The sequence below is a fragment of the Microtus ochrogaster genome, chromosome 5 (assembly GCF_000317375.1).
Source record: "Microtus ochrogaster isolate Prairie Vole_2 chromosome 5, MicOch1.0, whole genome shotgun sequence".
NCBI lineage: Eukaryota > Metazoa > Chordata > Mammalia > Rodentia > Cricetidae > Microtus > Microtus ochrogaster.
Window position 1 is genome coordinate 15,959,015 of NC_022012.1, and position 9,206 is coordinate 15,968,220.

The window sequence follows — 9,206 nt, forward strand, 5'->3', positions numbered from 1 at the left end:
AAAAAAAAAAAAAAAAGGGTTAATCATTGACCTATGTGATCGGTGTATTTAGAAAATTTCTTTTAAACCACTCACAGGCTGACACAAGTCACAGTCCGTGGGGTCATGGGGTTGTGGGGTTTGGATGGGTCCCAGGACTCTGAATGCTAGGTAATCACCCTGCCACTAAACTGCACCCCCAGCCCAGAGAACTACTTTTGTTTGCACAGAACTTTCTGAAGTCAGTCTGGCTGTGGCAGTGCACACCTGTAGTCCCAGCATATCAAAGAGGTAGAGCCAGGGCTACCAGGGCTCCTCCAGCTCAGAAAGAGAGAGAGAGAGAGAGAGAGAGAGAGAGAGAGAGAGAAAGAGAGAGAGAGAGAGAGAGAGAGAGAGGAGAGAGAACTCCGGCCCCAGAAGCCCAGGAATATTGCTCCTGGAGTCCTCGAGCTGGGGATCGTCTTTGTCTCAGGGGTAAAGTGCTTGCCTGGGAAGACACCAGGACCTGAGTTCAGATTCCAGCAGCCATGTAAAGTTGGGTCCAAACATTTATCTGTAAGCCCAATTCTGGAAGCTGGGCTGATCTCTGGGACTTACTGGCCAGTGAACCTAGCTGGATCTGGGAACTCCAGGTTCAGTGAGACACCTGTCTTAAAAAATAAGTGGAGGGCCAAGGAGAGAGTCATCAGGTAAAGATGCCTGCTGCTGAGCATACCTTTAACCCCAGCACTCCGGAGGCAGAGGCAGGCGGATCGCTGTGAGTTTGAGGTCAGCATGGTCTACAAAAGCTAGTTCCAGGACAGCCAGGGCTGTTACACAGAGAAACCCTATCTCGAAAGACCAGGGGGAAAAAGCGCCTATTGCTAAATCTGAGGGCCTGGGGTCCCCATGATAAGAAGGGGAAACTGAGTCCTGCAAGTGGCCCTCTGACTCCACTTGGGTGCCATGGCACACCTGCGCCCACACATATAGAGACAAACATAAAAGCCGGGTGGTGGTGGCGCACGCCTTTAATCCCAGTACTCGGGAAGCAGAGGCAGGCGGATCTCTGGGAGTTCGAGGCCAGCCTGGTCTACAAGAGCTAGTTCCGGGACAGGCACCAAAGCTACAGAGAAAAAAAACAAAAAAAGAAAAAAAGAAAAAAAGACACACATAAATAAATGAAACAAAGAGTAAAATAAAAATAGCGTGAAGAGAAGCTAAGCATAGTTGCGTATCCCTTTAATCCCAGCACTCAGGACGCTGAGACGGGTGGATCTTTGTGAGTTCAAAGTCAGTGTGCTCATTAAGCTCCAGGCCAGCCTGGGCTACATAGTAAATACAAAAAGAAAAATGAAGAGAGACTGAGGAATACACATGTATCACACATTTGTGCAAACCCTTATCACGTGCACATACATGAACACACACACATAGATACAGCACTTTTTCCCATGGACATGTTACACTGTGTGTGTTCTCTTCAAATGAATGTTAGCTCACCAGGAACTGTCACACCACACAGGTTGCATATAAAACTCATTTTAAATTAAGAACAAACAAACAAGACAAAACTTAGGATCCATCAGTGCAGACAGACAGGGCTAGAGGGCCCAGCCCTAAGGACGTTGTAGTCACCCCATGGATGAGGGGCAGGAGGAACCCCAGAAAGCACAGAAAGCTGAGGCATGGGTGCTGGTCTTCTTGGTGTGCCTTCCAGTCCTTTGGGGTCAGAGGTCAGCCTTCCGGAAACTTGATCTGTTCAGGGAGTTCCTGGGGGCAGAAGGCAGGTTAGCCACAGGACCCCCAGCTCCACGGTTCTCCCACCCCTCCTCTTCTGTCATCCTGTAACCTTCCCAAGAATCTGTCTGGACTCTCTCCTGTCTATCCTGATCCAATCAAGGGATTTTTCTTTGAAAACAAATCACATTTATTTCTGTGCTGTGTGCACAGACGCAGAAGTCAGAAGACAACTTACTAGAATTGGCTCTTCCCTTCCACCATGTGGGTTCTGGGGAATCAAACTCAGGCATTCAAGCATGGCTGTAATAGCCTGTAGCCAGTTAACCACCTGGCTTTCCCGGACCACAAGAGTCACAAAGTGTGGCAGTCTACCACAGGGGACTAGAATAATGTTCATTTTTAGGGAGGGCACTAACCTAGCATGTGAAGTCCTAAGATTCAGTCTCCACGATAGAAGAGACTGAGACTACAAGAAATGGCCCAGTGGGTCAAAGCCCTTGCTGCCAAGCCTGCTGACCTGAGTTCAATCCGTGGGACCCAGAGCGGAAGAGAACTGACGGCTGCAATTGACCTCACAATGCACTGTAAACACATATATGCCCCATCAACTAAATCAAGTGTAATATTAAAAAAAACAGAGTAGATGAAGTCACACCACCTAGTCCGGACGTGGACTTTGCTGTGTATGTGCATATATGTGTGACAGCTCCCACAGTGGGCACCTGAGGCTGGTGGAGCTTGGGGCCAGCAGCTGGGGCAGACGCTGGGTGAGCAGAGGCTGTAGAGCCTCCCGTAGGCGGCTGTAATGGCGTTCCAGTTCCCGGTGGTACTCCTTCTGATCTGGTCCAATCAGGGCCTTGTTCTTTCTCAGTGCATCCTCACACCTGAGGGATTAAGAGGAGGCTGCTAGGGACTGGCACTCAAGAGAGAGCAGGAACAGTGGCTAGGGAGTCCTTAAGGAGGTGGAGTGTGGGAACTGGTGTGAGAGGCCCACAGTGGCAATGGGTCTGTGAATTTAAATAGGGAGCCAGGTTTATGCAGCAGGGAGTCAGGAAGGCAGGGCTGCAACAGCCAGCGTACTTTTTGCAGAAATCCTTGAAGCAGAGCCGTAGTTTGTTGTGATGCCGGAAGAGTTTTGGATCTTCTGGGATCTCTGCCAAAAATACCTGGGCCACTTCCAAGGGACCCTACTGGGTGAGAAGAATCATGAGGGCCTGAATGGCACCTGGAGGCCCAGGGTAGCAGCCCCCACGCCCCAGGAATGCCAGCCATGCCTGGTTCACAGTGGGTCCCACAGAGCCCTGCAGAACCATCTGTAGCATCTTGGCATCTGGAGGGTCCTGCTCAGTGGCAAAGGCCAGCTCCCGTGTCTTCTTCTGCATGTCCTCAATGGCCACCTCCACTGGTGTCAGCACCGTCTGTAGGGTGAGCGGGAGGTGTATGTATGGAAATGAGTGCCCGTGTCGGGATGCACCTGCTGAGGCCTGCCATGTCCTATTCCAAGGCAGCTAGAACTGGGATAGGAGGGTCCTAGGCCATGAACAGAGCTGGGGATTTGTCCTTCCTTGGGTGGATCTTGACTCTGCTGGGGCTTCAGTCTGGTGCACACACTGTCAGCCTTTGAGTCTGGGGACTCTAAGTTTGAGGTTTCCAGATCTCTCCAGGTCTGGTGGTAGAGGTTTGCATCTGAGTCTACAGCCTGGGGTCCTGACATTTCCCAAACCCAATTCTGCTATTTCCCAAACCCTATCTCTCTTTTCCTGAATCCAGGGTCCCGAAATGCATTGTTAGAGGGGTTCCTCTACCTTTTCCTCCCCGGACCTTGAGTCCTTATATCTCCCCTTTCTGGGTCTTAAGCCTCCTGTTACCCCTTCCCAGGCCTGGGGTCCCACCTCCTCACGGTGGCACACACGGATGCGTGTCTTGATGTAGGGAAAGGCGTGCTCCGTGCTCAGCAGGGTTTTGCGTTTGTGCTGTTCAGCCAGCTCCCCGTGTGCTCGCCCATCTGGTGTGAACGGTGTGCAGAAGAGGAAGGCTCGCAGCCCATAGTTGCGATCAAAGTAGGTCACCCGGTCCTTGAGCTCGTAAGTGTCAAAGTGCGGCTCCACGTAGGTTATCTGGATGTAGGCCTGGGGCACAGGGTCGTGCATAAGGCTGGGACACCACAGCTCCAGCCAGAGGCCTTGGTCCCTCTGGGCTTGAAGTCTTTGAATCTAGAGCCCAGATATTCCCAATTTTGGATGGACATGAACCCCTACCCCCGAGAAACCAGACTTGCTCCACTCAAACAATATTTGCAAGCTCCTTCAATATAGGATCTTGGGGAGATGGTCAGAGGACGCACCTTCTGTGGGTCCAGCTTGGACTTGTCCACTGGGTTAGAATCTTTGATGATCTCTACCACATCGTCCCCGAACCTCTCCGTATAGAATTCCTAGAGACACGAGGTCGACTTGGGTCTTCACTGGGGCAGCCCCCACTATAACCCACATATCCTGTCCCACCTCCCAGTGCCAGGACGTGCCTCCAGTCGGTGTGAGATCTCTGCCAGCTTTGTGATGGACGGTTCCTTATACACAAACTCTTGTTCATCCAGGTCACCAAATCGTGCACCATAGAAGCCCACTCGGAAATATGTTCCAAATACACGCTGGGCTGAGAGAAGCCAGTGGTGTTGGCATGGAGGCATCTCTGCGGGTGTCCTCCATCCCAGACACACTCAGGGTGGGAATTAGGGGACGAGATGGGAATGGTGAATCCCGAGACTCTCGGGAGCCTGTCTGAGGACCTCAGAAAGAGTGAGGCAGACTAACATGCCAGGGGACCCAGATCACAGCAAGATGCCATCACTGTCATTTTGCGTGTGTGTGTGTTGATGACTGAGGCCAAAGCCACCCACATGCTAGGTAAGCATTTCATGGCTAAACCACACTCCCAGCTCCCCACTGGAAGATTCTAGGTTGTGAATGGTTGAGCTAAGCCCCCAGTCATTTTCTTTCTTAAATTTATTTATTTGAGACAATGTCTCTCTCTAATAACCTCGGCTGACCTGGAACTCATCCTGTAGCCTGGGCTAGCCTCAAATTCAGAAATGTGCCTACCTCTGCCTCCCCAGTGCTATGATTAAAAGCGTGCGCCACCACCACCACCTGGCTTAGTTTTACTTTTGATAAAGTCTTAATAACTTGCCCAGGTTACTCCCAACCTCCTGTCTCAGCCACCTGAGCACCACCAGGCAGGCTTCCTTGTCTTTGTTCTTCTGTCTTCTCTCTTCTGTCAACTTCCTTATTTAACATAAACTTGGGTTTCTGTTGCCTCCATCACCTACATTCCAATACCAAATTAGGGGCTGTGTTGCTCCCAACTACACCTCAATTCCCTTGGGACTCAGGCCCAGAAGATGCCCTAGTGACTGAGTAACCAAGGAACACTTTGGGCTGCCACCTGTCCTGGGATGGTGGGCTCTAGTTCTAGGACATTCTTCTCTGTGTCCCTATCCCTGAATGTGGAAGGAAGACCTTTCACCCCAAGAAACCTCCCCCAACCCATGGAAGAGGAGGTAGGTCACTCACCAAGGCCGATCCAGGCAGATGGAGCAGACATGGTGAGGCCAGAAACAGGGATGGTGGACAGAGAGACACAGTGGAGAGATCAGAGGTCAGAGGTCAGAGTTACCCCCTCCCAGGTCCTGGTTATACCACCTTATGAGACTCATTCTATGGAGGGAGGAGGAGACCAAGGATGCAGGGAAGGCGGGGACCTACCCACCCCATTGGCCTCCACCCAGCCTGCCAGTGCTCTGGGTTCCTGCCATCTTTGGCCAGAAAATTCTCCCTCAACTGAGAGATGCCTAAAAATAGAAAGCGGGGGGGGGGGGAGGAGTTTGGGGGAGCACAAATCCTTAACAAGAGATGGGGAGCAGTAGTCCTGGGCAAAGCTGGGAGTTGGGGAGACTGGAGGGAGAGAGAGAGAGTGAGGGAACCCTAAGAAAGGGATGGTGAGGGCTAGAGGAGAAGAGATAGCCCCCTTCTTCTCATCTCCCCCTCCCCCCCGTGGTGACTGAGCTGGCCCTACCCGAGGGAGGGGTGTCTCTGGAGGGTTCCCAGCTGGGTGACTCACAGACTGCCCTTGAGATTGGGGGGAGGCATTTGGGGAGGAGGTAGTAAGTAGGGGGGTGCGTCATCACCCACTGCACCCAGGCTCCATGGAGGAGGTGTCGTGCTGTTCTGTCGCCCCCTAGTGTTCATTGACCAATGTTCACCAGGGATCATGGTCCCCAACACAGACTCACCTCCCAGCCAGAGCTCTGTGGGAAAAGAGAGGGCAACATTAGCAGAGCCCAGGGTTAAGGAGAGGGACCCAGAGACCCAGAGTAAAGAAAACAGGGTGGCCTAGGGCAGGCCTGACAAGAGGATCAAGCCTCTCCTGGGAGGGCGCCCAGGACCCACCTGGTGCATTATCTTGGTGAAGGCGTCCTGCAGTTTCCCATGCACAGCAGCCAGCTTCTTGTAGTCTCTGTGGGCTTCAAGGATGGGGATGAGGTTTTTGTAGACTTCGTTCACCGCTTCGTACAGCCCGCCCTGGAGAATAGAAGTGACGTAAGGATTTCCCAAGATCCTGTATGGCTTTCCCCTCCCCATCACTACCTTGACAACTCCTACTCCCAGAAAGACAGGCCTTCCTGCTTGGGCCCCCACTGAGGTCTCCACCTCTCTCACAAGAGCTGTGGCGATTTGTACTGGCTCCTCCTTGTGGGAAGAGGAGTCTTTGCTGGCTGTGGTAGTGCTGTGGATGAAACCCAGGGCTTCTGAACATGCTGGGCAAACACCTGCTCTGCCACTGAAAAACACCAGCCTGAATACAGTCTGCTTTAAAAAATAAAAATTAAAAATAGGTGGAACAAGCCTTTAAGCCTAAAGGAGGCAGAGGCAGGGTGAGTTCAAAGCCAGCCTGATCTACAGAGCAAGTTCTAAGACAGCAAAGGCTACCTAAGAAAACCATGCCTCAAAGAATCAAATAATAATAAAAAAGAAAGGGTGGGTGGGTGGAGAGATGGCTTAGTGGTTAAGAGCACTCACTGGCTGACCCTTCAGAGGTTCTAAGTTCAATTCCCAGCAATCACATGGTGGCTCACAACCATCTATAGTGGGATATGATGCCCTCTTCTGGCATAAAGTTGGTAGAACACTCATATACATAAAATAAATAAGCAAATCTTAAAAATAAAAAATAATCCAGGGAGTGGTGACACATGCTTTTAGTCCCAGCACTCAGGAGGCAGAGGCAGGCAGATCTCTGTAAGTTCAAGGCCAGCCTAGTCTACAGACAATTTCCAGGACAGTCAGGGACACACAGAAAAATCCTGTCAAAAAACAAAAACAAAAACCCAAACCAACCAACCAAACAACCAAACAGAAACAAGTCAGGACCAGAGCGATGGCTCAGTGGCTAAGAACACGCACTGGTTGCTCTTGCGGAGACCTGGGTTTGGCTCCTAGTACCCACACTGCAGCTCACAACTGTCTTTAACTCTAGTCCCAGTGGGTCTGACACCCGCTTCTGAGCTATAGGCACCAGGCACACAGATGGTGCCCACACATACATTCAGGCCAATGCTCATGCACATAAATCTCTCTTTGGAGGTGAGGATCAACTGAGGCCTTGTGCTTTGCCCCATCCGCAATCTTTTTTTTTTTTTTTTTTTAATTAAAAACCCTTGAACAGACCACAGTTTGCTTTTTGGCTTGGCTGGATTTTTGTTTGTTTTTTTTTGAGAAGGAATCTTGGGAGGTACTGGCTGATTTTGTAGCTAAGGATGACCATGAATTCCTGAGCCTAAGCTTCCACCTACCAAGTGCTGTGCACCGTGTCCAGCCTCCCCCAGGTGTGCGCATGCCTGTATCGACGCTGGATGACCAGATATGGACGCTGGATGATGTCTTTCTCACACACCCTCCCCTCTATGTTTTGAGAAAGGGAAGCTCACCAGTTCTGCTACCTGAGGGCCCCATGGGTCTCCCATCTTGCCTCCTCAGGGTAATAGGACCAACCACCAGGCTTGACTTTTACCCTTCTATTCTTCCCACAAAGGTTGACTGACTTGTTGACACAAGCTGGAGTCATCAGAGAGGAGGGAGCCTCACTGAGGAAAGGCCTCCAGCTGTAAGACACTTTCTCAGTTAATGATCAATGGGGGAGGGGCTGAGGGCCCAGCCCTTTGGGTGGTGCCATCCCTGGGCTAGTCCTGGGTTCTATAAGAAAGCAGACTGAGAAAGCCATGGAGAGCAAGCCAGGAAGCAGCAACTCTCCATGGCCTCTGCATCAGCTCCTTCCTCCAGTTTCAGCCCTGCTTGAGCTCCTGTCCTGACTTCCTCCAGCGATGTACCATGATCTGGAAGTGTAAGCCAAATAAACTCTTTCCTCCACAACTTGCTTTTTAGTCATGGTGTTTCATCGCAGCAGTAGAAACCTAAGGCACGGGGTCTCCCTGTATAGCCCTGGCTGGCACAGGGCTCCTTATTTAGATCAGGCAGCTGGCCTGTACTCAGAAATTGAATTTCTTCAGTGTCCTGAGTGATGGCATATGCCACCAGGCCCAGCTAGTCTATTTCAGTATGTGTATGATGTGTGGGTATGCACACATAAGAACAGGTGCTAAAAGAAGCCAGAGGCCATGGACCTCTGTTTCAGGAAGTCGAGAGCTGTCTCTCATGGTGCTGGGAGCTGAACTCCAGCCCTCTGCAACAGCAGCACAGGCTGAGTCACCTCTCCAGCCCCCATCTGGCTTTTTGTTAAGGTATAGTTTGGGGAGCTGTGAATTTAAGTCCTTATGCGAGAGTGTTCAGCACTTTACCAACTGAGCCATACCTCAGAAACTGTTGCTCCTACCTTCCACACCTGGAGATGGAGGGCTCCCAAGGCCAGACTGTCAACATCACCCCACCTGACCCCATGCCCCAGGACTCCAGGCCCAACTGCCTCCTAGCACGGTAAGAACCTCTTGCTCTCCCCCAAGCTGGAGTCCTCCAGACAGGGTCTGTCCGTGCTGGGCCTCCTCCCTCTGGCAGTCTCTCTGAAGACATCAGCAAAGTGATGATCCAGAAGAAAAAATCCTGTTTAGGGGCAGGCCTGAGGGCACACGCTCTGACCCAAGCATTCTGGAGTTTGAGACCAACCAGGTTTATATAGTGAGTTCCAGGCCAGCAAGGGCCATATAGTGAGGTCCTGTTTTAAATACATATTCCTTTAACAAGGCTGGGCCATGTCTCACCCGAGAGAGAGTTGAACAGAGGGCCTGACTAGTGAGGGCCTGGGGGCATGACAGGGGTAGAGCCCCTGCTTAGCATCTCCTAGTGAGGGGCTGGGGTGTGGATCAGTGGTAGAGCCCCTGCCTAGAATCCCCCAGTAAGAGGCTGGGGTGTGGCTCAGTGGTAGAGCCCCTGCCTAGAGTCCCCCAGGGAGGGGCTGGGGTGTGGCTCAGTGGTAGAGCCCCTGCCTAGAGTCCC

General features: G+C 51.6%; 1 protein-coding gene across 3 annotated transcripts in view; it reads right to left on the reverse strand.

Moving 5' to 3' along the window:
• Positions 1-1,364: 1,364 nt before the first annotated feature.
• Positions 1,365-9,206, reverse strand: part of Dock6 (dedicator of cytokinesis 6) — a 58,189-nt gene continuing 50,347 nt past the window's right edge. For all 3 annotated transcript variants that reach the window (XM_026779200.1, XM_005346922.2, XM_005346921.3), the window contains 9 exons: positions 6,150-6,281; positions 5,993-6,007; positions 4,226-4,351; positions 4,046-4,135; positions 3,594-3,830; positions 2,976-3,119; positions 2,782-2,888; positions 2,424-2,585; positions 1,365-1,731 (listed from right to left, as the gene is read on the reverse strand). In XM_026779200.1, the coding sequence (XP_026635001.1) occupies positions 1,689-1,731; positions 2,424-2,585; positions 2,782-2,888; positions 2,976-3,119; positions 3,594-3,830; positions 4,046-4,135; positions 4,226-4,351; positions 5,993-6,007; positions 6,150-6,281 (1,056 nt within the window). In that variant the 3' untranslated portion in view covers positions 1,365-1,688. The remainder of the gene's footprint in view (positions 1,732-2,423; positions 2,586-2,781; positions 2,889-2,975; positions 3,120-3,593; positions 3,831-4,045; positions 4,136-4,225; positions 4,352-5,992; positions 6,008-6,149; positions 6,282-9,206) is intronic.